The following is a 27,659-nucleotide window of genomic DNA, read 5'->3' on the forward strand; positions in this document are numbered from 1 at the left end:
TGTCCACTGGAATGTTCGGGATGCTGCAGTCAAAACCATTGACCGTTAAGCATTAATGTCCTGTGGCAGCCAAATCGAACTGGGAACTTTTACGTGTCTGCATATTTTATGGGGCTGGTCGAACTTTAATTGGAACAATACCAATAAATGCCAAATGCAGAGCGAGCCAAGAGTTTGATGTGCATTGACCGGGATTTTGCTGCTGTACTGCGGCTACAACCAAATCCCAATGCGTCGTGGCTCGCTGCACAGCCAAATCAACTCAAGGGACACACACACACACACATGCACGCGAACACACTCACAGGAAGGCTAGCCGCAACAACCACAAGGATAACAACAGCTTTTAGCCGTTTTCCCGCTGCTGCCGCCGCTGCAAGTTGCGGTTGCGGCCAGCGGCTGGCCGTAGACAACGAATCCAGTTAACAATTCAATAAACGCAATTACAAGCGACCTGGTCGGGCTTGTTGCCCTGGACAGGGGCTGGTGTGCGGGTGGGTATGCGGGTGCTGCTGGGTGGCTGCCACACGTTGCACGTTGCCAGGACAGCGATTAGAAACGCGCTCAAATTAAACGTTTACAACATATTGTTGCTGACCAGTCGGCCGTTCGGTGCCTGCCAGCCCGTTCCCGTTCGTGGCCAAAAAACGTGGCTATAAATGCTTGCCCCAAATGGTTGGCTGCATAATTTATGCGCCCAATTCGTCGCTGCATTCAAATGCTCAACGTCTGCTACCCATTTTGTTGCCTTGTTGCCTTGTTTTTGTGGCAACAGCTGACGCAGCGCTTCCGATTAATTAAAGCCATTTTATTGACTGGCAGTCGCTACGTCGTTTTTGCCACTGCGGTTTTACTCTCCACTTTGCGCGTGTGCTACCAAAATACGTTCAAATTATTTTGTGGTCGGCCTTTTAGGATAGCAAAACAATTTATGCTAGAATACCCTGTTAAAATAAAAAAAGGAAGTGACAATTAGGTAGCGCATTGCAAGGCAAATGTGATTTAACTGCCGAAAGACGGCATCATATCTCTCTATATATTAAACTGTTTGTCCTGAATGACTGACCGACTGACTGACTGACTGGTGATCAACGCACAGCCCAAATCGTAAGAGATGGGAAGCTGACATTTTTACTGTGGTTGCCTTATGTGCAGCAGATGTTCGCTAAGAAGGGGTTTTTGGAATTCCACCCACAAGTGTGGAAAAATCGCGAATGCAACTTTATTGTTTACCATCAGATCGGCCTCAAAACTATGTACGTATGCATGATTGTATGTATATGGGTATGTATGTATTTTTGTCTGTATATATGCATGCATGTATGCAAGTATGCGTGTAGCATGTTTGTATGTAAGTATGTGTGTATGTATGTAAGTATCATGTGTGATCTTTGATAATATACTTTGACTAAGTTGACTTCCCACTTAGTTGCAAATTAAAAAAATTCATTAAAACTATTGTCCTTCTATGCGATTCTCATAATTTCAAGTAAGCCTTACTAGTTTCCATGCATTAACTATAAGTGTTTCTTTTTGTGTGTTTAATTCGTCTGTGCTTATTAGTGTGAATATATTTTGGGACATATATGAGTTTGTAGGTATGTATGTATCTATGTATGTATGTATGTAAGTATGTATGTATGTATGTATCTATGTATGTATGTATGTATGTATGTATGTTTGTATGTATGTATGTATGTATGTATATATGTATGGATGTATGTATGGATGTATGTATGGATGTATGTATGGATGTATGTATGTGTGTATGTATGTATGTATATATGTATATATGTATATATGTATATATGTATGTATGTATATATGTATATATGTTTGTAAATAAATGTATTCTTAACTAATTCCCTACTACGCGATTCTTATAAACTCCAATAAATCTCTTTCAAGTGGAAGAGCCGGCGGCTTTTGTATTGGAGAAAGCGGCTTCAACTGTGGAGGAGATGACCGCTTTACTATTGGAGGAAGCGGCCGCTTCAACAATGAAGGAGGACATGTCGACTTTAAAATTGGAGGAGACGACCGCTACTACTTCTACTATGGAGGAGGCGACGTTATTAATATTGGAGGAGACGGTGGATATGGCTTTGCCGGAGGAGACGGCATTACTTTTAAATGTGGCAATTCACAAAATTGGTGCGTATTATAAACATATATAATACAAATATTTATATAAATGAACAAGCGACATAAATGTAAATATTGCTCTACTAAGCGATTGCTACTAACATTAACTCTGCTTTTCTGTTTTTTTAGTGATGCGTCTACATAAAAGTTCATCCCCCGCCTATTTAAAGATGACGATAAATTAATCGTGAGTGGGATTTTAAAGGTGAGTATGTTATTCCAAATATATATTTATACCAGCTGGTATTCCCCGGCCTTGCCCTTGGCAAGTTTTGTGCTTAAAGTTGTAAATATAAGCTTCTCACCCAGTTACCGCGCATAGAAAATTTAAGTCTCGTATAGTATATACAGTTCCTGTGTAGTTTATTAAAGTGAAAATGATCTGAAATCTTATGTAAAAGGAATTTTATCTAAAGATAAGTAAATATATAATCTTATATGATCGTATTGTCTTCTACGATCCAACTGATATATGTCTAACGAGCGCAGCTCGATTTGGGACGCTTAGCCAACACGTTGCTGCCACATGGCACTTGCCTCTTTCTGCGTGACTCCAAAAACGGCTGTCAACGTGCGGCACGTGCAGTCGTATGACGAAGTTTGTCGCTGCCACAGCGTCTTGCGGCACGCTTGCCAACTGCTTAATCAATTACGCAACTTTGTAACAACATGCGACAGCCTGAAACTGGCAGCCGAACTGAGCTCAAGACGCCCTCACACCCAAACGTGGCATGCATTAGGCTACGGCCATGGCTATGGCTAAGGCTGGGGCATAAAAAGGCAACTATCCCGAGGCGCCACTAAATTGACAGCTGCAGCAAACACCTTCCACTTGCAGTCGCACCCGCGCATGCTGCGCCACTCGCTGCTTTGGCAAGTTGGCAAAGTATTTTAAATTGTACGTTGCAAAAGTCGAAAATAGTTTAATTAAAATGCATGTGAAGCATTTTCTTTTCAACATTTCCTTCGGCGTGCATAATGAAATTAACGTGATCTTTCAACAGCAGCCTGCCCCAGGGCAAAATGTTCAAATAGAGTTGGTCTAATTGCAGTTTAATGGCAAATATAACCATTTTTTTTATATTGTGGAATTAACCTTAATGAAAGGTATACCAGATTGAGAGATTTTCTAACTATAGAATTAGAAATGATATAGGGCCAAAACGAGGAAATACACTGCAAACCCCATGAGAAGTCCAGGTCGGCCATTGAGCAGTTTTTCGAACTACCAAGTAAAAAATGAGGAGGTGACCTTATATAGTCGCTGTACTTACTGCAAAGCATCATGAAGCATTAACTCAGTTTTCAACATTTTTAGACAAAATAAATTCCAAAAAAAAAGTGTACAATTTTTGGAAAATGTTTTAGGCCAAGAAACCGCGTTATTGTAAGAAGGAGAAGTAAAAAATGTCAACAACTACGCCGAAGTGCTTTCAGAAAGTGACACATGTCATCTTTGACAACGATGGCACTCTAATGGGTAAACTATATCCGGCTCGTAAGAACTGCAACCATATCTGATGTCTATCTCTCAGATACGGAAAACTTGTACACGGAAGCGGTGCAAGATGTGCTCAAGCCCTATGGACATACCTACACCTACGAGCTGAAAATGCGCTGCATGGGCATGCTAGCGCCTAAGGCAGCCGAGATGATGGTCAATGAGTTCAATTTGCCGCTAACCGTGCCTGAGTACATGGCCAAGTTTGAAGCCGAGGTCACTCGCCGGATGTCCAATGTGGCCCTCATGCCCGGCGCGAGGGAACTGCTGCTGCATCTGTTCGAATTTCGTGTCCCAATGGCAATTGCCACCTCTTCCTTTCGCAAAACATTTAATCTGAAGGCTCGGCCCCATTGCGAGCTGATGCCCGTCTTTCGTCACATCGTCTGCGGCGATGATCCGGATCTGAAGGCCGGCAAGCCTGCGCCGGATATCTATCTGCTGGCAGCATCGCGCTTCAAGCCAACGCCACGGCCCGAGTGCTGTCTGGTGCTCGAGGATTCGCCCGCCGGCATGCGGGCGGGCTTAGATGCGGGCATGCAGGTGGTTTTGATACCCGATCCACGTGTTCCGGCCGAAATCACCAATGATGCCACTCTAGTGCTGCGTTCCATGGCCGAGTTCCAGCCGGAGCTCTTTGGCCTGCCAGAGTTTGACAATATCTCGAAATTTACATTTGGTTAGCTCTGTAAATTTTAAATATGCCTGTATAAAATTAAAACAGTCATTTTTAGGATTCGCTTGATGTTTATTTTCATTTACAAATAAGAAATATGAAAAGGCATAGCTAAATCTTTATAAAAATATATATAAATATACGTCCCAACTTCAATTGCTAAAATTGAAGCGAATTTGAAATTTATATCAGAAAGCTACAAGTCCCGAGGCGTTGAGGACTTTAATTAAATTAAGAAATGAAAAACTTCAACTTGTTTTGAGCCGGCGTCTATGATTATTTTCCGCGCACTTTCGTTTTATTATTATTCTTATGGGTACTATAATTTAATCATCTAATGTGTAACACAAAGAAACAGACGCATATATAGATTTATGATCAGTATCAACAGCTCAGTTGATATAGCTGGATGATTATTTACAAGCTGGTCAGCTTAAAAACTATCGGATCGGATCACTACATCATATAGTTACCATAGGAATGATCGGTCGAAAATGATTTCTTTGTTTGGCAAACCTATTTGAAGATATCTTAAAACTTATTAGTTTCGATAAACCCCTTACATGTGTGCCAGAAATTACAAGCTAGAGTTTCTATATCGAATATCTCTTAAGAAAGAATAGGTGAAAAAATGATTTATCTTGAGCCAACTTAGTCAATACAAAGTTCACTATTCTCTTAGCAAATCTGCAAGACCGCATTATTCCTTCTACTATATTATATATATTATACTATAAGAACTGTCGGTCGAAAAAATAGCATTCCTATAATAGCACTTCCAAGCCACATGTGTAAAAGAGTATTTAGTCTTCGGCGAACCGTAGTTTTTTTTTCTTTCTTGTGTTTTTTTTTTGTTTGCCTCTATTCTTTTATTCAGCTGCCCTTGAGTGCTTCCTGTGGCGTTCGTTCATTAGGCAAAACGGAAGTGGGGGCAAAAATTGCAAAAAAATAATGATTCGAAAATAAAAAGAAAAGTCGCCGACGCAGTCTAAAGAGTTAAAAGGTTTATTCACTTTACTTTTATGCGAACCGGCTAGCGGTTATGAGCCATAGACAGGGATTGAGATTGAGCTGAAGCTGGAGCCGGAGCCGGAGGCGGAGATGGCATAAGGCACTCTGACTGGCTTGGCAGCTGCCGGCGGTCTGGTTGGAACATTAAGTAATTATAAGTTGGGACCGAGTTTTTGTTGTTGTTGTTGCCGGCAAAAGTTGCTAGTTGCAAGTTGGGCTGTGGCAGCTGTTTGCTGCATGCCACACGAGCGACATCTTTGCACTCGAGCAGCCACACACGGCGTATACGTAATATGCTGAATAATTAAATTGTCAACAATTGACTTTCGACAGACAGATAGACAGACAGCAAGGCTGCAGGCAGACAGTCGTTAGAATCTTGTATTTGCTTAAGCAATTAATTTTGATTTATTGTTAGGCTCATCCTGTTTTTAACGGCATTTCAATCTGGATAATCTTCAGCTAAAAGCTGCCGCTGGAAATTGGAATATTGTCAGCAAATGTTAATCTTGTACGTAATATACCCTAACGTTGGGCTCAGTGCACGTCCTATCAAAATAGCTGTCAGATATATCGATTTTAAATCAATCTAAATTAATTTAAGATATATATATTTACCAATTATATCCTTTAAAACATATAAGTATAATCTGAATCTTGCAGCCCTAACCTTTGCATCCCTGATCAAAAATTGGACAAGTCTTTTGTTTATGCTAAAAGTTTTAACCAATATTAGAGCCTATTTTAATATGTTTGGTCTCTTATAATATATTATATCCCTCAAAGAAACACTTCGATTTAGATTGAGTATACATTAAACTGCCGCAAGTCACAAAGTTTTTTTCTACAAGAGTAAAAAGTATTTCACACAACTCTTGTTTATGTTTTTAATGAATTTTCTTACAATTTCCGTAATAAAAGTAGAAATTTGGTTGTTTAGCTTTTTTGATAAAACTTTGATCATATATGTATGTATATATAAAATCTAAGCTGGTTCAGTGGGTGGCTCCTCAACGTTTGTCTCCGGCGGCTCCTCATCGTCCTGCCCACTGGTTATGATCTCCTCCTCCTCCGACTTTATGGCGCTGATTCGTTGATCTTCTGCACTTGCACGAGCCGACGGCACCGGAGGTGGTTCAGGTAATGGTGCCAGATACGGCATGCCAAACTCCTCGGGATCGAAATCGACAAGCGTTTCCAGACGCTGCGTGGCCAGCTCAGACCAGCAACAGGGCAGATCGGGATCCGGCAACATAATCACCTGCAAGTGCGCCTCCCTGGCCGCCTGCACGCCCTTGGTGGTGCCATCGAAGGCCAAACAGCATTCCACACAGGGCGGATCACAGAGTAACGACATGGCAATCAAATAACAATCCGGCTCTGGCTTGGGACGATTATATTCATCGGAGCAGAGCACAACGTTGAACATACCGAAGAATTCTTCGCGGCCGCGTATCTTCTGGCAGTATATCGATCTCTTGCTGGAGGTAATCAGCGCCAGGCCAATGCAATTATCATACAAATGCTTGACGAGACGCTCCACGCCGTCCATCAGCGGCGGATTGGCAATCAGCTCACAGGTGTGCTCGTTCAGCTGCACCAGGAAGTTCTCCCAGAGCACGGGCAACTCGCATTTGCGGCATATCAACTGGGCCATCTCATGCGTCTCCATGGGACCACAGCGCATGAGCACCTCCTCGGGCAGCGTCTTATCATAGCTGGCCAGCAGTTCGCGGCAAGCGCGTTGATAAATATGACGCGTGTCTGGAAGCGAAAGGCTTTCATCTGTGCCATTTAAATAGCTCGTGGCTCATCTTACCAAATACCGCCGACTCCAAGTCGAAAAAGCAATACGCAGTGCATGGCTCACAGCAGGCCGGCGGACAGCAGAGACAGGGATTACAGCAGGGCGGACAACAGCGCAGACATCGCGGCGCAGTTGCGGTTATTCGAGGTGTCCTATCGCACATGAAGGTGCCTAAAAATATAATATATAAAATTTAAAAAAAAAAAAAAACCCTACGTATGACCAAAATTTTGTGAAAAACAGCAGTTGCCAAGCAAACTAATTTTCTAAATTTTGTTTGTTGTGTTTAATCAAGCTTCATTTATTCATTTAAATTTATTTTAATAAGAATAAAATACTCTCGCTTAATACATAATTTATTAATAATCAAAGATGAACGCTCTGCTATTGTCGAACCTCTATGTTTTTATAAAAAATTAATAATGTATATGTATATTTAAATCTTTATCAACATTTATATCTATTTCTAGGCCCTTTATCCTATATCTGTATATTTATTTTTGCAAGTATCTTTATCTTTCTTTCTTTATATAGATATGTATATATATTATATATATAATATTTATATAGATATTTATTTATCATTTCTACAGCTTTATCTACATATAATTATATAGCCCTTCCCATATACTTTTACTGAATACAGAAAATACCTTATTATCGATTTGTTTAAAAGTTTTAACAGATTTTCGCTGTTTATTAACGTAACACAAACTTTGCTTATCAACTTCTCAAACCCGCTGCCAGATTAAGTTTACAATATCCGTTCAAAAATTAAGCTGTTCAAATTCATGCATCCTAAATCCGTATATGAAATGCGAATGCTTGACCTGGAGGGGGCTTAAATGAATGTAATGTGAATGCGAATGTGTAATGTGAATATGGATGTGAGTGGTTGTGGTAGTGACAACGACGGGATTAACATGTGTCGACGACGACGCTGAAAAGCTTTCATAGTCCTTTGCCGCATTCCACTAAATTAATGTTAAAATGCAAGAGCCCTGCGGGAGTGGAAGGGCGGCAGGGCGGCGGGGCAGCAGGGCGCGACTGGGCGTCAGCTGCGGGGTCAGCATCCATGCAGGCAGCAATATCCTTGTTTTGTTTGTGTGTGTTCAGTGTCCTGTTATAAAGCATTAATCAAGCATACCTGCTGGGCAGAGAGAGAACGGGACAGCGATTCAGCGATAGATAGAGAGGAAGAAAGCGAGCGAGAGAGTTCAGCCGGTGGGGTTGGCTGTGGCTTTGGCCTTTGCTTGTTTGCGGTGGCGACAACGACACACACACACACGCACACACACAAGGACACTGAATTGGCGCTCATTATGATGGGCCGAAACCCACGAACACACACAGGACATGTGTGTGTGCACCCCTGCAATTTTCCGGCTAAATGGCATACATTAATTAACGAGACTTGGCCCTTGGTAGCAGCATTCATTTGGCCAACAGCTCACGAAAAGATTAATGGTGCGCTATTAATGTGTAATGACAAATGTTAGTGCAGTCTCTCTCCCTGCATCCCCTCTCTCATTCCCTCACTCTCTCTCTCTAGCAGCTCTGATTTAGTTGACCCCACCTGAACGCATTTCCATTTGCCCAAAATGATGGAAATAAATATTTAATTAAAGTGCGCTCAAGTGTTGCAAGAGCAACAACAGCGGCAGCAGGCTCTAAATTTTCATAAAAAATGCAAAAGCACGTGCCGCCAGCGAGGAGAGCGCAACAACAATTACAGCAACAACAACAATGACAACGATATGCAATAAAGTGAGGGCACCAAAATGTGTCACAGTCAACAAACAAAAAAAAAAACATTAAATAAATAAAATGAATCAAGACGAAAAAACTATCAGCTGTCGCACGAAACTCGAATGCTCTTAATAAATGTAAATATATATATAAGCGCTATTTTGTTGAAGCTTGAATTCCTTAAAATATATAGCTAGTTAACTGTTAAACAGATTTCTTTAAAATATCTTGTTGAATAATTATTAAACACGTTTTGTTTGAAAATTCTAAATACTGCATATACAAGTCAAAAATATTCCTTCTTGCCAAATGAACGTTTCAGAATATATATCACAGGGAAGAATAAGGTGGTTATCGCCAAAAGTCAGTTAAAGGAAAAAGGGAAATATAGTTAGAGAGATGGAGAGAGAGAGAGAGAGATGGAGAGAGAGAGAAAGATTTTGGAGAAAAAGTAATTAGACAGATATTCGTTAGACTATGAAAAAAAGTAGAAGTTATCCTACAATTTGCCCACTCCTTTGCAAATACGCTGTTGTTGTCGAAACTACCCCTGGTTAGGGTAAACAAAGGCACAAACCGGCAACAAGAACTGAAACAACGTCAAGCGTCAAAGTGACAACAACAGACATTAGGAGACGCACATGAGCCGCCCATGAGCCGCCCATGAGATGGAGATAAGGTGGCGAACGTGTACGAATGGGACAGATACAACACGAGTTCAGGCTGTTGTGGCAACAACAAGTAAATAAATGACAAACTAAAGCCAAATTAAGTAAATAAAATTGTTGACGCTGTGTCAGGCGCATAAAGTGACGCTGACATGGCTGGCGTGGAGACATCAGCCACCCGGCAGCAGTAGCTGGCTGACAGCCTCATGTGTGTCCCGTGCCCGTCTGTCCAGAACAGGCACTTGGCCAAGTGGTCACAGCCAAGTGCACCCACCGATGTCAGTTCAAGTGACAAACACTGTGTACTGACAGCAAGTAGTTGACTGCATTCACACAACAGTAGATCGCAACGCCCCGATATAGTGTACTTTGTACAATGATCTGAACTTAAAGATCGTCTATATGGTCTCCCAATATTAATTAAAGTATGCCTAAGCTGTTGAAGTTTTTTTCTATAAAGCTTGTAATTTTTTCTTTACTTATATTCATTTGAATAAATAGTTATATAAATAGTTATATAAAGTTGTGAATAAATAAAAATATATAATACATTTTTATGTATCTAAGAATTCCTCCAATATCAATTATTTTTATATTATTCATAGTCCTTTTATATGGGACTTCTTTGAAAAATATAAATGAAAATTGTTAATGCAGGAATATTTCCTTTCATATGGGACCTTATAATATCGCATCTCCATGGTCACTTTAATATCTCTAGTGTCATATATCTGTCATTGCATTTTTATCCTCCTTCCTCTCCTTGACTTTATTACTATTCCACAAATATAACTAGAGGTAACTTTAAATATTATTTTTTCTACGAATAAAGAGAGCGTCAACCTTTGGATTTCAGCCTAGACAATCAAAAGACAGCCTCTATATTACGAGTTGTTTTACAATGGGCAGACAAACGCTGACATGTGTCAAAACGAAAGGCGCACAATTTATCAAAAGTAACAATAAAGCAAACAAAAAATATGGCAAAAACACACAGATACTGATACCCACAGATGGCTGTCCGAAACTTAAATACCCTGTCAGAGCTAGCATATAATAGATATATCATTTTAAATGGGAATTTTGAAAAGGTATCATCAATCTCTATTACATTTAGAGTACTGCAACACGCCATCTTAGTCTATTCTGTTCCGTAGTTCTCCAAATATGGCACAATATGCCCTTGAGAATGATATCGTATGCACAGCATCGAATCCAAAAACTAACAAGAGAACTGTGGGCAATTGTTTAAAGCGCGCAATGGAAAGCAAAGTTGACAGACTAGAACCAAAACCAAAACCGAATCCGAGTCCAACTCAAGTCAAGGGGACACTGACAATGGTCAGCGACAACCAGAAGAGAGAGAGAGAGAGAGAGATAGGGAGATAGGGAAAGAGAAACAACTGAGAGAAAGATATTCCCAAATTCACACAAGACAGACGGATTCTTATATGTAGTAGAGGATACCAAATGAAAAATTGACGCCCACTCGCCTCCTCTGTGGGCTGGCTGCCGGCTGATGGGTCTGCGGTTCGTGGGGGCAACACTTGGCTCCATTCATCATGCCGAAAGCGATGCAAGTTTCCGGCTCAGCTTGAGAAAGCACAAAAAGAAGCCTTCTGACTGCTTGTCAGAGCACGGGCTGTCATGCGATTATTATTGTTTATGTGTGCGATAATCTAGTGCATTGGCTTCCTGACAATGGCATGGGCTACCCTTTTATTTTTGGGCCGCATAAAAGCATATGAGCAATGGATGACCGATTCGCTTGATGTTTGATATATATATGTATATATATATATATGGTATGTATATAGCATCCATAACAGACAGCTCCTGTAACCAGGCAGGCAATCTACACAAAATTTTGAAAGCTTTTAAATTAATTTTCCAAAAAAAATAAAATTCCAATACCGGACATGAACCCCGAAAAGCTGGGTGCCCGCTTATGGAGCTATAACATTAACTGATATAACAAAAATTAGAAGCCAAGCAAATTGGGTTTAAAATTATGAATATTATATAGGCTCTACATAATAAAGAAGCAATAAATCAAACAATTATTTTTTGGGACTTATTTACCAAATATTTGGTATTTATATTTATTTATATATATATTTATGAAAATAATATTTTTGATTATTTCTTAATAAATATCATAATTTTTATCTATTTATCATCAATTCGTATATTATTATTATTTTATACAGAGTGTTATCTATTGTTAAAATTCGAAAAGCAGAGTGTTTCAACTTCGACTAGTTTGACAATTATTTTTAATGCATTCCTTTTTTATTTGTAGTTATATGTTAAATTGCGCAACAAATGAGAATTTTCTTGTTTAGATTATAATTTTTGTTGTTCTTCTTTTTGTCAGTTTTATTTTGTGTGGTTTTTGTTATTGTTGTGTTGTTTCGTTGGTTTCTGCCCTCAGCCTGTTTCTTGTTTATGTTTCATTAAGTTTTTTTTTCTGCGTGTGTGAGTGTGTGTGTTTTTTGTCATTGTCGGACTCGACTGTTGCTGCAGCTGCATCTGTTGGATACTCGCACTCGCACTCCGCTCTCTGTGTCCACTGACTGATAAAACTAGTCGCAGTGTTGACTTTGGACCTGCTGCGCCCTCGCCCCCCTCCCCCTGTGACACCAACCGCGCCCCTCTGCGCACAGCCGAACCGCTTGGCTTTGTTGGTTTCTCGCAGTTACAAATTAACAACAACAAAAATAATAATATAAATAATAATAATAATATTAAGAGCAACCAAAGGCAAAAAAGCTAACACATGTGCGTGTGTGAGAGTATCTGTGTGTGTGTGTGTGTTTGGTTGGATGGTTGACTTTGGCTTTCTAGCTTTTTGCCTGACCAAATGCAACAAAGTAAAATGCAATTACGCTCGTATCTATGGCACTTGCAATTGTTCTCGTTTTTTGCACTGTATGTGTGCCAGAATGTGTGTGTGTGTGCCTGTGAGTGTTTATTCAAGTCATGTTGTGTAATTTTATATTGAGGTCAGCACTGCTGACTGTAATTTATAAAAGTTGGCATTTTGTTTGACCCGCACACAGCTCAAAAAGACCAAAAAGTTTCTGCTGCTCCTTTTGTGTGGGTCATGGAAATTGTTCGCATTGCATGCGATTTCCCATATGGAAATTGGCCATCAAATGCATCTCTTTAAATCAAGCATTTCTTTGTTGCCCCGCATTTAAATGATTTTATTATTTTTAATTTAACTCAATTGATCATCGCTATCGCAAGTCTGTTTCAGTATGGCTCTTAAATGTCGCTTTTATCTCTTTAAATTTTAAATATACTCAAGCTCATATTGTAGCTTAAAGGTTTTTTTATCCTTGTAGAAGGTATGATAACTTGGTCATGAAATGTTCAACGCATAGAAGGAGAGTTCTTCGACCTCACAAAGTATATATATTCTAGATAAGCATCAGCAGCCGAGTTGATATACCCATGTCTGTTTCTCCATGTCCGTCTGTCTGTTTCTATGCGAACTAGTTTCTCAGTTTTGGAGCAATCGTTTTGAAATCGGAACCGGCCGGATCGAACCACTTTATCATACAGCTGCCATAGGGATGGACGGCCCAAAAGTAGGTTCTTGTTACCCAAACTTTGCAAAGTCTTATCAACATCCGACCACTTTATCATCTAGCTGCTATATAAACCATAAAAAACTTTTTGATTATCAAGATTTTCCTCTTTTCCTGGTATTTCAAATTGCAATATGCATTTTATTTTTATTTTTAAATTCCTGAAATTCTGAATTAGTGAACATCTTTCAACAAGTCCTTAAGAATGGTATATTATTGTAATTAAAGTATTCCAAATACGATTTTTTGGGTTTTTTATTTCAATCTAAACTCCTGTATTAAATATTAAAAATGATATAAAGGTTACAGAAAATACACATTTTATTTAACTTATGACTTTTTTTCTTATTAAATAATCCACAAAAAATATTACCTACATTTAATTATTAGCTTAGTTCAAAAACTTGCATTCACTTAAAAAAGAGTTTCGAGTATTGAACTAACGAGTCTTTTGGCACTCGCTACTTGTCGCACCGGAGTATGCCGAGTGCGCAGACTCAACAAAAGTCGCTCTGTTGCTCATTCAGCTCAACAGGAGATAACTCCAAATGGAGCTGTCCAAACAGCTGCTGGCCAAGTCACCTCAGACTGGGTGGACTGGCAAGGCGCCTGCTTAGTTGGGGTCAGAAGTCTCACAGAATTGGATGGGCCCATGGAGCCGACAGACGGGTAGCTAGGGGGGTACTAAACAAATGACGATTTCACCTGCCTTGCAATTTGACTTGTCGTTGTTGTTGTTGTTGATTTTTATTTTTAATGTTAGAACATAAAAAATTACCATAAATTGACAACGTAAAAATATTAATAAAGCACGCTTGAGCGCGTAAACCTGATTGCGAGTCGTGTGCGTGCGTGGCACTTAAATTTTTATGGGCGCAAAGGATTTTGTTAAGCATGGGCAAGCATTTCGACTGTATTTAAGCGCCGCATGAAATATGCATGAGACGCTGTCTGTGTCAGGACAGAGCTGGACAGCAATTGAATTGAATTCATCGTATGCCTCACATATATCGAATGCAGCTGTCCAGCGGGAACAATGCGACAAGGCCAAAAGTCGTCGAACCGTGAAAGCGGCTCAAAGGACATTCCCAACAATTTGCATCTGTTTGGCCGCTGGCAAACATTTTCATGCGCGTATTAAAAAAAAGAAGAAGAAGCAGAGTACATATTTCCACGGCATTGCAACTTTATTAATAGTATTGTCATTGGCCCAGCTCCAGCTCCTGCGGCTAGTACGTGCGCTGGCATAATTATCCGACTGTCGACATCCTCTGGCCGGCAGTGCGAAGGTCCTGCTGTCCGAAAATTGCCAATCGCCGAGATAATAAAAGCACATAAATGCGAACCGCGTCCGACGGCCAGCAGCAACAATATTTTAATTAACTTAATTAAGCCATTTTTATTTGCCACGGTCAGGTGTTAACTCACACACACGCACACACACACACACAACAAAAACAGCATGCGTGCATTGTTTACCTTATGATGCAGCTTGATACACAAAGATTAACTCAAAGGACTTGATCGATGTGCGGTGCCAGCATCTGTGAAAGCAAATGAGCATACGAATATACGTTCGCCTGGGATACACTTCACAAAAACTATTATATGTTGAATAAATTTGAGCTCTGCCTTGCCGATTGTACTGAATTGACCTTACCCTGGGCATAATAATAAAAATAAAATATATTTAGCTTTTGCTACTTTGTTTTCTTAAAGATACTCATTTCTAACATTTTTTCATATCTTTATTTTTTTCAGTTATTTAAGAATGAAAATTTTGTACTTAAAATCCAAATGCTCTTTACTTAGAAAATAGCATTAGACATAAATCCTATGTTCCAAATATAAATCTTGCTAAAAGTCAGTTAACTTTCAACTATCGACATTGGCGCATATTTTTGTTTTGGTATTATTTATTTATTTATAATAAATTGAGGATATACAAAATTACCTTAAATAGCAATTTTTAGCACAGCTCAACATTTGCTTTGTGGCGTATAAAAATTGAACAAACGGATTTCTATACCCTTGGCTTTAATATTGATATAGGTATCTATACTTTGAGAGAAGACGTAAGCTATTCGATTGCCCACAATGCAATTCCAGTTTTTTTGCCCCGTTGACTTTTCAAACTCTCTCTTGATAATTTTTGCGACACTTTTCTTTTTATCGAAGTTTGACTGGGCCTTGACTATATTGAGAGCTGCCTTTTGCATTTCTTCTGGCATATTGGTTTCCTTAATTACAAATGAAAGCAGTTTGAATTGATTATGTCTGGGTTTGCCACTAGGGCCACATATTACAGCTTCCATTTTCGATAAAATATCTTCGTTTCTTTCAATATCCCTTTCAGTTTCCTCTATAGCTTTGTCCAGCTCCAGCGTATCCAGTAGCTGCGTTTCATCATCAGATGAACTCCGGTTGAATTGATTTGGTGTGGGTTTGCTTGCTGTGCCTAGTTTCGATAGAAGAGCTTCGTGTCTTTGAATATGTTTTTTAGTTTCCTCCAAAGCTCTGTCCAGCCGCAGCACATGGTTCGCTTGGCTATCCAAGTTCGAGGGAGGAAACGTTGCTAATGTCACACTTCCAAAGACCAACAACATGGGAAGTCTCAACATATTGTAAAATATTTATTTGCGTTCATGGATCGAGAATTCTGTACGAGCGGAAGAGCAAAACGAAACTAAATCTGGGTGAGTAAATCACAGCTTATGAACTGCCATCGACCTTATCAGCAGCAACTTTTATATTTCCAAAGCAATTGCAAATTTTTGGCGTTGAAGACTTGATACACTAGGATAAGTATTTATTGCTGTCTGTATCGTCACGATTTTAAACCAGATATTTATTGGTTTTTAGCCATTATTAGACATGGCGTAAAGATAATTATATATACCAAATACAAAAAAAAAGGTGATTATATTTATATTTTAAATATTAGATCGATCCAAATTTTATATTTATAAAGTCTACGAAGTCGGAAATGGCCCTCGCAGTAGCATAGCATGATTGTACCCTCTCCAAGGCAACACGCTTTATCAGCTCTGCTGCGCTGTTTTTCGGTTGGTTGGCTCAATCCACATTATTTAGTTTTATACATACATATATGCCGACATATGTATAGTACTATAAACACAATATTGTAAAAAAATCTCAACTTTTGACTGTCGACAGCATTGATTTCCAGCGATAGCTCAAGCCTCTGTTGATAGTAAATATCCAGAAATGCCTATCGACAATAATATAATCAAATAAAACCATGTGTTTTAAATTTCATAGGTATTCAAATTTAAAAATAAAAATAATTAAGATTAAAGATAATGGGCATTATCGAGCAAGAAGTTCTGCCTTTAATGTTTCAAATTAAATCGGTACAATCTAAATTTCATGGAAATCTTATTGTAACAACGGCTGAACGTAGCTCAAGAGATGATAATGACAATGAAGATTCTTAGCTGATGTAATTGATTTTATTCATTTCGAAAGTTGTGTGAATTGAAAACTAATGCAAATTTAATAAACGCGATTGTATGTGTGGGTTGCTTGGGTGGATCGGTTTAATACAGCGTCTTGCCACTCCATTTGCTCAGTGTTGCAAGATATAAGTAGAAGATTCTAACAGTGTGCCATTTCAAATCAGAGTTCTTGGTGTGTGTATTTCTTGATAAAGGAAGTGGATGGAGAAGGGGCTACAACAACGAAAAAGTCGAACTGCAAATGTAACGTGTGCGTGTGTGTGTATTTTAGAGTGTGTGTAGAATTGGGGGCCATCTGGGGTTAAGTTAACCGCTTTTGAATAACAATATGGCCACCTGTCCCAGGTAAAAGTAGATGAAGTGGCGCGTCTCGTGTGTCACATACGATCCAAAGTTGCGTCCGACAATGCAATGCCAGGTGGGATTGTACTTCTTGTCGAACTCCTTCTTGATGTAGGCCGCAATGTCCTTCTCAATGTTGTACTTCTCCAAAGCCTGAGTAGCACAATCCACAGCATCCTGCTGCATCTCCTCGCTCATATCCGCATTTTTGATGACTGCCTTGCGATCTGACATCTTGGCGTTATAGTTTGGTATTAATCACCAGTTCTACGGGAGATTGTTCGCTTTATTAATAATTCAGTTTTCTGGCCTGCAGGCACCGGCACTTACATTGTGGTCGTTCTGACTATCAAAATATCCAACGAACGCCGATTTCGGATAATTTTGTCACAGAATTCTAATTTTTAATAATAAGCAGGCATAAGTTTAAATTTGACTGATAAATCAATTGTCTATAGATGGAACAGCACCAAAAGAGTAAAGGCTGGTCGAGACTTACGCACAAAATTAATTCCCTAATTTAATTTGCGCACAATTTTCACGAAATAGCCTTGGCAATGACAACTCAACTGAAACGTTGCCACAGTATTGCGAAGCGCTGAAATCGATCATGTGGCAACACTGGAAAAGTTTGCTTTTTTGCTTTTTGCGTTACGTATATTAGATAATCGAACTCCCGATAATTCGTTATTTCGTGCAATTCGAATATAATTTATCCCGCTTAGTAAAAAAAACTTGATTATAAGTTGAAAACTAAAAGTTTAATCGCACAGAAATTTTATTAAATTTTGCTTCATAAGAAAACTATATGTGTGAAAAATGAAATGTAAATGCAACACATATATGTATGCTTCATCCAGAACGTGCTTTATTTCAGGTTATCGGGTCTATATTTTCGATTTCTTCTACAATATGAACATCTCTTATGCTACCCGTCGTTAGAGCCTACATCTCTCAAGTTAACCGCTCTTGAACAGCAATACGGCCACCTGTCCCAGATAGAAGTAGATGAAGTGGCGCGTCTCGTGTGTCACATACGATCCAAAGTTGCGTCCGACAATGCAATGCCAGGTGGGATTGTACTTTTTGTCGAACTCCTTCTTGATGTAGGCCGCAATGTCCTTCTCAATGTTGTACTTCTCGAGTGCCTGTGTGGCACAGTCCACCGAATCCTGCTGCATCTCCTCGCTCATATCCGCATTTTTGATGACTGCCTTACGATCTGACATCTTGAAGCAATTTCTTTTCGGTTATCTGCAAATGGTTTCGGAATTTGTTAAGGGTTTAATAGCGCAAATAAGCACAAGTGATTGACAAACCTTGTGGTTGTTTTTACTCTCAAAAAAGTGCAGTGGAAGTCACAGAAACACCAATCTGGAAAAAATTTGGTCGTCACAAGGTATTTTTTGGAAAGTTTTGAAATGTGAGATTAGTTTATTTTGACTGAGAAATCAATTGATTCGAGGACTTACGTATGCAAACAATTCTCAATTGGAATTTAAATTTGTCACGAGTTTTCGTTTCAATTTGTCAAGAAATTTTGTTTGCTTGGCGAAGTAGTCGTTGTCTAGCACTTGAAATTATGAAAGCACTGCTAAAGCTGATTTATAACAGATATCTGTTATCGATAATTCGATAGTATTGTCAGTAAATAAGCTTACGCTCTGACTGTAATCTGAATCTATGTGGTAAAGAAATTAGCACTCTCCTAAAATTGGTTGATAAATAGCACGCCGGAATTTGCACTTACGACGAAATTTCATTTAAATTTATTTTTTTTTTGGCCGGACACGTGATAAATGCAAATGCGAAAGGCAAAATAAAAAACTTGTTAAATTCGATGAGACATGCAATCGCGGTGCACGTAAAGGAAATTGAATTTTAATAATAGCATTTGTGCAGCTCTAATCAAGTAATGCAACTAATTTACGGTCTCTTTTTTTTAGCCTTAACCGGACATGGACACGGAGCTAAACACGAACCGACTGTTCAACGCCCAATTCAACGACAACATTGCGAACAAATTTTGCCTGTTTTTTAATGAAACGCTAATTTACGGCTCACACGCAACCAACAACCAGCCCATTGTCCGGGTAATGCTTATGGTAGGTACCACATTGCAGACCATTGTTAAAAAATAATAATAACAACTAGATAAGTAAACACGCATGAATGAGTCCATTTGGAGTCCAATTTGACCCGATTTGCCCTGAAATGCGTAATGCATCCTTTAATTAAGTCGAAAGTCATTTGAAGTATGGCAGAATATTGATGAAGGAAAGATAGATTTAGCTATTTTATAGTTAAATGTGACTGTTTTGTGTCAGTGTCGTTAGCCGGAAACCACAGATGAAATTTAAACTGATTTAGTTATTTTTGGCGGCTCTTTAACAAATTCTAGTAAATCTGCTTGTTGCCAATTTGTGCTCAGAAATGTAATTCAGCTATTTTTGCTGTTTTTAACATTGGACTCAGCTACTTTTTTATTGCGTCAGTTGCCAACACTGGCTATCTGTTTATGCGTTCAACTGTTCAACTTTTTAACCATTTCAAGTTGTTCAAGTTCAAAAAATGTAGCCAATTTAGCTATTTTTGTTATCGGCTTATTTTTTCATCTGTGTGACGAATACGAAATTAATGAATTGTAAAACAATTTTTTAAGCTTTTCAAGTTCAGGTTGAGAAATAACGCATATAAAAAAATTTTTTTTAACAATTTAATGCTTTTATAAATTTATGTAAATAAATTTAACCGGCTTTTTACAAATTAACTCGTCAATCCTTGAGCCTATATCTGCCGGAAATCTACCTAAATAATTTAAAAGTGCATTTGAAATCAATTGTTATTTAAATTTATTCACTTTGCAGGGGCTTATGTCGTTTGTGTTGTTTTTTTTCACGCCCATGGCCCACTTGGCTAGGAAAAGTGCAAGAATGCCAAAAAGCCAAATGCATATTGAACCTACTCAGGATGTTGCCAAGTAATGCAGACAATGCAAAAATGTTACTTCTATTTTATTTTTATTTTTTTCGGCACACAAAAAGTTGCGCTGGGAACAAAAGTTTTTAATCTGCCGCATGGAAAACTTTAATCGAAATGCTCGAGTGGGGAACTAAGTCAAACTTTTCAAATTGATATATCAAACATTCGATTCGTCTGCCTTTTCCTATTCCCATTTCGAGGTGCCTCTCTCTTTCTCCCTAGTCGTGTGTGTGTGTGTGTTAGACTGTCTCGTCTTGCGCAAACATTTTGACTGTCACATGCCAATTGCGTGTTGAAATGCATGCAGAAATTTAAGCTGAAAACTTTTGCCACCGACTGTGACAAATGCAAATGCCAAAGTTTTGCCCATGCTCAACACTCGCACACACACACACACACATTTATATATATAGATATATGTACTATCTATATAAAGTTGCATTTTAGTTTGCACGCCTCAAAAGCTGACGAAAAAAAGCGACTCCATTTGCTAGTGCTCTGGAAATGTAGAGATTAAAGAGCCTGAGCTGACCTTTTGGCACTCCAGCAAACAATGCACTTTAGAAAATCCCGCACTGTACTTGACTGTTGCGTAACTTCAAATCCAAAACGTGACTTTGTTCATTTTTGTAAACGTTAACAACAATTTTTCACTTGATTTACTGTTTGTTCTGTTCGAGTCAGCTTCAAGTGCTGCTTAAATAAAAATTAATAGCAACATTTTATAAAGCAATTCAGCTTTAGTCGAATAGTTAAATAAATGAAGTAAAATAGTTTTTTATATTACGTTTTAATGTAATGTTTAATGTTTATATATAGTTATATTTATTATTTAAAATATATTTAAAATAACATGTAAGGCCAGTTTCGCATTACGATGCCTTTTTGAACTTTTTGACATCGCGATGCTAAGTTTTAGCCAAAAGAAAAGACATTTATGGCACACAGTGCATCTTCCGGAATGGATTCCGTACCGGAACACTGATCTGCCTTTTATTATTGTATATTTATAAATATTATTTTAATAATTAAATAATAAAAATATTTAAAATATGCATAACACTTAGACTATTTTAGAATAAGGCATGTGCATGAGTAAAGCAAAAAGTCAGACATAAATATTGAAACTCCACACCAACGTAAGCACAGCCCTCATAACTGCGTAGGGTATCGTGGCTAGCAGCAACTTTTTTGATTAAAATGTAGTTTATATAAAAAATTAACTTGTTTAGGATTGCAAAGCACATAGTAAAAAGTTATGACCGCCATTGCAATTGTCATGTCAGCAGCAACAAGCAACGGGAAAAACTCGACAACGAAATTCAAATAATTTGATGAAAATTTTTAATTAACCAACGCTTGTATGAATATTCACTGGTTGCTTTTAACACTGGTTTTGGGCGTTGCCCACCGCAAAACACAAATACAGCAGGCGAAATTAATTTGCCCAGTGCAAATATGCAAAATTCTGTGTGCGGTGTCATAAATTTCAGCAGTGAGAAGGCAACTCAACTCAGCTCAACAAAAACCCAACCAAGCCACGTAAATAACAAAAATTTTTCGCTGACGCTGTGCGAGTGCGAGGAAAGTCAAACAGAGTGCAAATATAAACACACACTCGCACACACACTCAGACAATTGCAGTGCAAGTCATCAAGCAGTCGGAGTTTCAGTTCCAGTTGCCAACTTAGTCTCAGTCTTCACAACCCAATTGCCACAATGAGGCGGCTGCAGCTGCTGTGTGGTCTTTCCAAGAAATTTCACCTGCCATGGCAACCCTAGACAAAAGCTACGTCAACAAGCACCTACACACACACACACACACACGAGCACGCACACACTGAGTGTATATGTAGATATTTAGTGGTATTATGGCCGGCTAGCTTACGAGTAGTTGACGTCTATGACTGCCAAATACTCGTACTGCCACTTGCTGTCGTCAGTGGCACTCTGCCACTGCCACTGCCACTGGCACTGCCACATCCAGCAGCAGTCAGTCGCAGTTGCTGGGAGTTAGTTACCCAGCGGGCGCTGCCGCTGTCATAAACAATCTCATTTTGGTAGTCAAAAAACCCAGTGAACAAATTGTTGCGAGCATTGCAAGCAAGTGGGCCTTAATTGTTATGTCTACGATTTTTTTAATGGAAATTAATTTATGATTATCTTCAACTCTTTTAATATATTATAAATTTACTTTTCGGGATTTGGTTAATTAAAAAAAGTTTTTAGTTTAATTTATTTACAAAAGATCATGTCTTGGTAAATATTTTACTTTAAATATTTACAGATTATTATTCAAAAATAACATTTGTATAATAAATATGTACATAAACTGCGTGCTCTTCCTGCACGTCGAATTTCTCGAAATGACTTTTAAAAATTGTTACAATGTCATTCAGAAAATCCAAAATAAAAAGTATTTTTTTATATCATTCGCGATGTTCTATATATATTGCGAATTTGATCTAGAATTTGTCAGAAGAATTATTTGTATTATCTGGCAAATATTATTTTCAAACATTTTTAAAGATTTTCTATTTAATTTGAATGTAATTTGCTTTTCATTTTATTATACAAATACCCTGGTATATTTCAGTTCCATGGATATTCTCATTATTAGTTTCAAGTTGAGTCAAAGAAAATGTTTGCTGGGCAACAAAGTGCTACTGGCCAGTTGCATGTGTATGCGAATATCTGTGTGTGGGTGTGTTTGTGTGCGTGCGCCTGTGTGGGTCTCTGCTCATTATGCATAAATTGTCGCTGCGAAAATTTGCAGCGCTAAATTCTGACAAAGTTAATGGCATTATAATGCCAAAACGCCGCTGTCTGGCTGCCACAGAGTGAGAGCGGGAGGCACAATGTGTAAATGGGAGAGTCGGTAAGAGAGGGGAAGAGCTGTTGCAGTATTAGCCAGCGGCTTTCGGTTGCCCGTTGAGCTGGCAGCTGCATGAAGTGCTGCTGCTGTGTGCCGTGTGGCAAGTTGAAGCCATGAGCTGTTACCAAAAACTCTGTCGATTATTTGCTGCCAGCGGCGGCGAGCGGTGCGGTGAAGGTGGGTCGTTTTCGAGGCCGTTGCAAATGACCCTCGTTTGCTAAGGTCCAAACAACAGGTCAGCTAACAGTTCTGACATTGGACTACATGGGTCACAAATGTCAGCACAAACACACACACACATATACACACACACTCACGGCTTTAACTTGTTAACGTGTTGCCAACTTTATCGCGAGCTGCTCGTCTGCGCTTCAGCGCCACAGAACATGGCTTTGATGCAACAACCACAGCAACTGCAACAACAATTGAACAAGTACAAATACAATCGCTGCTTGGCTATCGTCTCGGCTGTTGTTGCTGCCGCTGCTGCTGCTGCTGCTGCTGTTGCGTTGTTCACTTCCTGCACACGCCGCACGCGGAGGCCACCGCAAACTTGCGGCAGCGCCCTGTTCTCACTTCCGGTTTCCGGCTTGCCAGCTACTAGTTGGTTACTGTTAACTTGTTTTGATTTTTTAATGGCTCGCATGACGGCAGCAGCAAAAACGACAAAAACAACCTCAACAACGGCGACAACATTTATGCCTTCCATAAATTCTTGACTTAAAGCAGCTGCAAAAGTTGAGTCGCTCACAAATTAAACGTGCATTAGAAACGAGTATTATTTCTGTAAATGTTAGTAGGCGCATAGTAAGGAAGATTTATGTGAAGTGGCTATGCTAATGTTAACAAGAAAATGTTATCAGTAATCTGTAATGTTCGTGTTATGCTTATTACGTTAAATATTTTTGTAAAAATACCTTGTAAAAATGTAAATGCTCTTAGATATACTTAATTATGTTAATGACAATAGTTTTAATGCTGTTATCAATAACATATGTTAATTGTATAAGCAACTGTCGCAGCTATGTTAACCGCTATAAACAATGATTGAATGGTTAATGTTAATGCGAGCTGTTAACAGTTAGATTAGTTGAAAGAATTTAATCATAATTTACTATGCCTTAACTTTCACTTTGATTAAAATAAATCTTTGCTAATGTATTGTATGCCGGACAGTTAACGCCAATTAAGAGTCTTTTCTTCTCTCTAATCAAACCTTCAAGCTAGTTAATCATGTCGAACTGCATGAATTAACAGAAAAGGGCGCACAAAGCTCGTTTGTTGTTTGTTAAGTTGTAAAGAAATCAAGTTAGGGGCTAGTTATGAGCATGAAAGGTTCTCCTGTTTCAAGCACGAGTTGCGTGACTTGTGGCAAACAATGGCAACGAGAATAAGGAACAATCGAAAAGGTGTTGCCTAGACCAAAGGACACACCACAGTGGGCAGCTCCTGTTGAGCTTTTGTCATGCAAATAGCTCAACAAGGCAGGCGGACCCCCAAAGACAAACCCACGATACAAAATTAAAAACAAACAGCAGGCAGGCAGACAAGTTAACAGTGCTTACCTTCATATACAACTCACCCCCACCCCACCTGATAGTCCCTGCTGCAAGCCACATCCATGTTTCACATGCAACTTGTATAGTCAAAAAAAAATAAAAAGGCAGAGGAAAACAAAGAGCTGCCAACAGCAGCAACTGGCAACTGGTTGACGTTAAAAGGAAGCACAAGTCAAGACAGAAAACTTTTGTTCCTCTGCCTTCTTCTTCTTCTTATTGTGCTTGTGCTTGTGCTTCTTCTTTGTGGCATTGTTGTTGCTGTAATTGCTGTAACAATTGCCGCAGTCCGAGACTGAAACGGAGGCCTGCACAGCCGTCAATTTTAATTACGTATGCAATTTATTTATTACCTTACCGGAAATATTGTGCAATTGTGTGTTGGCTACGCCTTAACGATAAACAGAGAGCAGGGCAGGGTCGAAGGCAGAGAGAGAGAGAAAGAGAGAGAGAGAGGGGCGACATGATTTAACATGCGGTTATCAAGCTATTTTTCATTTCACAATTGACTCTTGTCATATGGGCCAAGGCATGCACAAGGTACACTTCCTGCTTGGTCTTTAACATGCAACTGATTTTCAATTTTATAAAATACGAGCTTCGTTTAACGGAGCTGCTTTCTGCATAGCTCTTGCAAATTGATAGATTTTTCATTTGTTTATTTATGAATAAGCAGGCAAATCGATTCTCGAATTTAATTTGAGTCTCTTTTTATTAAATGTATCAATTCATTTTTCAATTTATAGATTGAACTATGAGCATAGACTCTTTTATTTAACGGCTTTTCACTTCTTTTTTGTGGGACATTCCTAAACGTGTCACTGGCTGCGACTCTTCACGCTGTTTTAGTTTCTTACATTCTGTTTTGTGCGGCATTCGTAAACGTTTGACTGACTGTTTTGCATATGCTGTAAGCTAAATAGCAGAACCGTGTGAGCATAATTCGATTATGCATTGTTATACACTCTAAATATAAATTACTTTACAGTTCGGGATATAAACACATCTTTAAGAGCAACATCTGGTAATTCCCTATGAATAAGGTTTCTCCTAGTATAAATTTAGCTAAGTACAGAAATTCCGACAAAGCTTTAAAACCTTATACAAACGCTTTTTGTTGTTGTTGTTGTTGGTATTATTTGCCAGCATATTTGTAAAGTGATTTATTTCGAGAACAACAAAAGTTGAATGGCCATTTAGGAGCGGGCGCACGCGTGTTTTTTGTTGCCTACTTTTGAGCGCTTACGCTTTTGACGCAACACGAACAAAATTTAAATTTTTAATGCTATTTCCCGTAATTTGGCAGTTCGTTAGGCTTGTTAAGAGACACACACACAGCCACACAAAAAGTCGCCGACTCATAAATATGAAAAACAGTCAAAGGAAAAAATAAGCGAAGTGCCGCATTTGCGGTCTGCCTATGTGTGTGTGTGTTGGGCTGTGCGTATGTGTGGCTTTTGGCGCTCGTTATGAGTCACATGACACATCGTTATGTTTTGTTAATGGACTCTCGCACAGGCTCATAAATGTGCCGGCAGCAAGACAACAACAGCAATGACAATGGCAACGCCGCAAAAGCACATCAAATTATATTTAATTATTTAAATCATGTTAATTTGCATGCATTTAAAAGATGCCTAAGATCTAGTCGCAGCACGCGTCGTATGCGCAATTTCAGCATTAAAGTGCGTATAAGTGAATCGCTAACACGCACACACACACACACGCGCGCAGAGCAAAGATGAGCTTGTCTGCTCTTTTGCTGCTGCCGCTGCCACCGCCCCGAAAATGTCGAAAATGTAACTTTAAACTGGCAACAACGACAACAACAACAACATCAAACACTTTGCTGGCAGCGCCAACTGCATGCGTGTGTTTACTTTGCGTTAATGAAGTTGTGCGCCAACTAGCCCGGCGGCCATGTGACAGTGTGTGTGTGAGTGTGTGTGTGTGTGTGATAGGGATCTCCCTTCGCCTGGGCAGGCAGACAGCTTAGCAGCAGCGTGGGCCCAGGTAACGGCAATGGCAACGGTAATGCCATTGCACATAAGCGCAAATGAAATTCGAAGTAGAAGTGTCTGTGGAGGCGGACTTCGAAATGGGAAGTGCCAATGGAGGTGAATGTGCCAGCACGAGCAGACATCAATGTCAGTGAGTCTTCTATGCAATTAGTACTTTTGTTGATTAAGTCGCAAATGTATCTGTGTGTGTGTGTGTGTTTGGTTGTTGGCAAAATTTCTGTCTGTGCAGCACATTTTTTGGGGGTGCGCTTTTGACTTTGGGGCAAAATTATAAATTTTTTAATGGCGACCAAAACAGTGAAAAAACAGGTTAAAGGAGAGAATGCTTTGATAAGGATGTAAATTGATGTCTTCTTAGCACGGTCTTAGCATGTCCTCATAGAAACGCAAATACACCCTAGTTAATTGAGAACAATAAATCGCATTTTTACATATTTATGCGTATTTATAAACTGTATAGGGACAAATTGCATACTATCTATTGAAATGTTTTATCTCTTTTTAAAAAATAACAAAGCTAACCGATTCGCGTTATTCGCCTTTACTGTGCTGGCAGAGAATTATATAGATGAAATATCAAGAAATTTAAATTAGCTGATGGTTAAATTGTGAATCAATCAATATGGTATATGTGGAATGCTGTAAATACAGTATTTGCTGATCTATTAATATCTCAATGTGGTTGATTTAAGAATCCAGGATCTAAATACTACCAAAGTTTCCGGCCTGATAAGAAGCTTACATATAAAGATTGTTGTGTAAAGTCAATGCTTCCAACTAGATTTAAATTTTTATTTAAAAAAAATGTATGGTAAACCTCGGCTAAACGTTTTTAGAATAGATAAACGAAGCACAGAAATATGTAACTAGCATATTTTTATCAAGCGACCTCTACATATTAATGCAAAAAGCTTTGAAGGCCACATTTGGAAAAAATTAATCCTGTGAAATAAATAATAATAATAATAAAAATCAACAGTTTGAGTTAGTTGTATTGAAGTATTTGAAGTATAAATTGATGCATGTTTATAATGGAGCAAGCTTTTAATATAACTTCTACAAACAGTTTTTAATAAAAAATTATTTAATTAATTTGTATTTTTTTATAAATAACCAATTATATTAACATAAGACTGTAAGGGTCTTCGACTAAGTATTCAATATATTATATAACCCTATTTATAGATTGAGTATGCAATCAATTACTAAAAAAGCTTGCAGGACTTAAAAAACATTTCTCAGCCGCAAATG

The 27,659-nt window shown here is 38.7% G+C and overlaps 4 protein-coding genes across 6 annotated transcripts; 1 reads left to right on the forward strand and 3 right to left on the reverse strand.

Annotated features, from left to right (window-relative positions):
- Positions 1–3,436: 3,436 nt before the first annotated feature.
- LOC135427761 (probable pseudouridine-5'-phosphatase) lies at positions 3,437–4,382 on the forward strand. The gene is made up of 2 exons (XM_064681359.1): positions 3,437–3,625; positions 3,681–4,382. The coding sequence occupies exons 1-2, from the start codon at positions 3,553–3,555 to the stop codon at positions 4,328–4,330; spliced, it is 723 nt and encodes a 240-aa protein (XP_064537429.1). The 5' UTR covers positions 3,437–3,552; the 3' UTR covers positions 4,331–4,382.
- A 1,822-nt stretch (positions 4,383–6,204) lies between these two features.
- Positions 6,205–7,343, reverse strand: LOC135427760 (probable pseudouridine-5'-phosphatase). Its single transcript, XM_064681358.1, has 2 exons — positions 7,153–7,343; positions 6,205–7,097 (listed from the first exon to the last, which is right to left on the reverse strand). The coding sequence occupies exons 1-2, from the start codon at positions 7,301–7,303 to the stop codon at positions 6,319–6,321; spliced, it is 930 nt and encodes a 309-aa protein (XP_064537428.1). The 5' UTR covers positions 7,304–7,343; the 3' UTR covers positions 6,205–6,318.
- Positions 7,344–16,604: 9,261 nt separating this feature from the next.
- Positions 16,605–17,524, reverse strand: LOC135427770 (dynein light chain 1, cytoplasmic). Of its 2 annotated transcripts, XM_064681369.1 has the most exons (3): positions 17,474–17,524; positions 17,305–17,371; positions 16,605–17,241 (listed from the first exon to the last, which is right to left on the reverse strand). In XM_064681369.1, exon 3 carries the CDS (start codon positions 17,206–17,208, stop codon positions 16,939–16,941), a length of 270 nt encoding a protein of 89 aa, XP_064537439.1. In that variant the 5' UTR covers positions 17,209–17,241; positions 17,305–17,371; positions 17,474–17,524; the 3' UTR covers positions 16,605–16,938. The 2 variants fall into 2 exon arrangements, with proteins under 2 accessions (XP_064537439.1, XP_064537438.1); XM_064681368.1 differs by lacking the exon at positions 17,474–17,524 and having other exon boundaries at positions 17,305–17,461.
- Positions 17,525–17,734: 210 nt separating this feature from the next.
- Positions 17,735–18,545, reverse strand: LOC135427769 (dynein light chain 1, cytoplasmic-like). 2 transcript variants are annotated; one of them, XM_064681367.1, is made up of 3 exons: positions 18,447–18,545; positions 18,294–18,348; positions 17,735–18,228 (listed from the first exon to the last, which is right to left on the reverse strand). In XM_064681367.1, exon 3 carries the CDS (start codon positions 18,201–18,203, stop codon positions 17,934–17,936), a length of 270 nt encoding a protein of 89 aa, XP_064537437.1. In that variant the 5' UTR covers positions 18,204–18,228; positions 18,294–18,348; positions 18,447–18,545; the 3' UTR covers positions 17,735–17,933. The 2 variants fall into 2 exon arrangements, with proteins under 2 accessions (XP_064537437.1, XP_064537436.1); XM_064681366.1 differs by lacking the exon at positions 18,447–18,545 and having other exon boundaries at positions 18,294–18,440.
- Between the last annotated feature and the right edge of the window lie 9,114 nt (positions 18,546–27,659).

Source organism: Drosophila montana, unplaced genomic scaffold (genome assembly GCF_035044405.1).
Source record: "Drosophila montana isolate Dmon_TW-CO22-7 unplaced genomic scaffold, ASM3504440v1 contig_2326_1, whole genome shotgun sequence".
Classification (NCBI taxonomy): Eukaryota; Metazoa; Arthropoda; class Insecta; order Diptera; family Drosophilidae; genus Drosophila; species Drosophila montana.

Coding starts and splice junctions, on each gene's coding strand:
- LOC135427761 (XM_064681359.1), top strand. CDS start 3,553: ATGTCAACAACTACGCCGAAGTGCTTTCAGAAAGTGACACATGTCATC. Junction 3,626..3,680: donor CAACGATGGCACTCTAATGG/GTAAACTATATC, acceptor TCTATCTCTCAG/ATACGGAAAACTTGTACACG.
- LOC135427760 (XM_064681358.1), bottom strand. CDS start 7,303: ATGTGCGATAGGACACCTCGAATAACCGCAACTGCGCCGCGATGTCTG. Junction 7,098..7,152: donor CTTGGAGTCGGCGGTATTTG/GTAAGATGAGCC, acceptor TTTCGCTTCCAG/ACACGCGTCATATTTATCAA.
- LOC135427770 (XM_064681369.1), bottom strand. CDS start 17,208: ATGTCAGATCGCAAGGCAGTCATCAAAAATGCGGATATGAGCGAGGAG.
- LOC135427769 (XM_064681367.1), bottom strand. CDS start 18,203: ATGTCAGATCGTAAGGCAGTCATCAAAAATGCGGATATGAGCGAGGAG.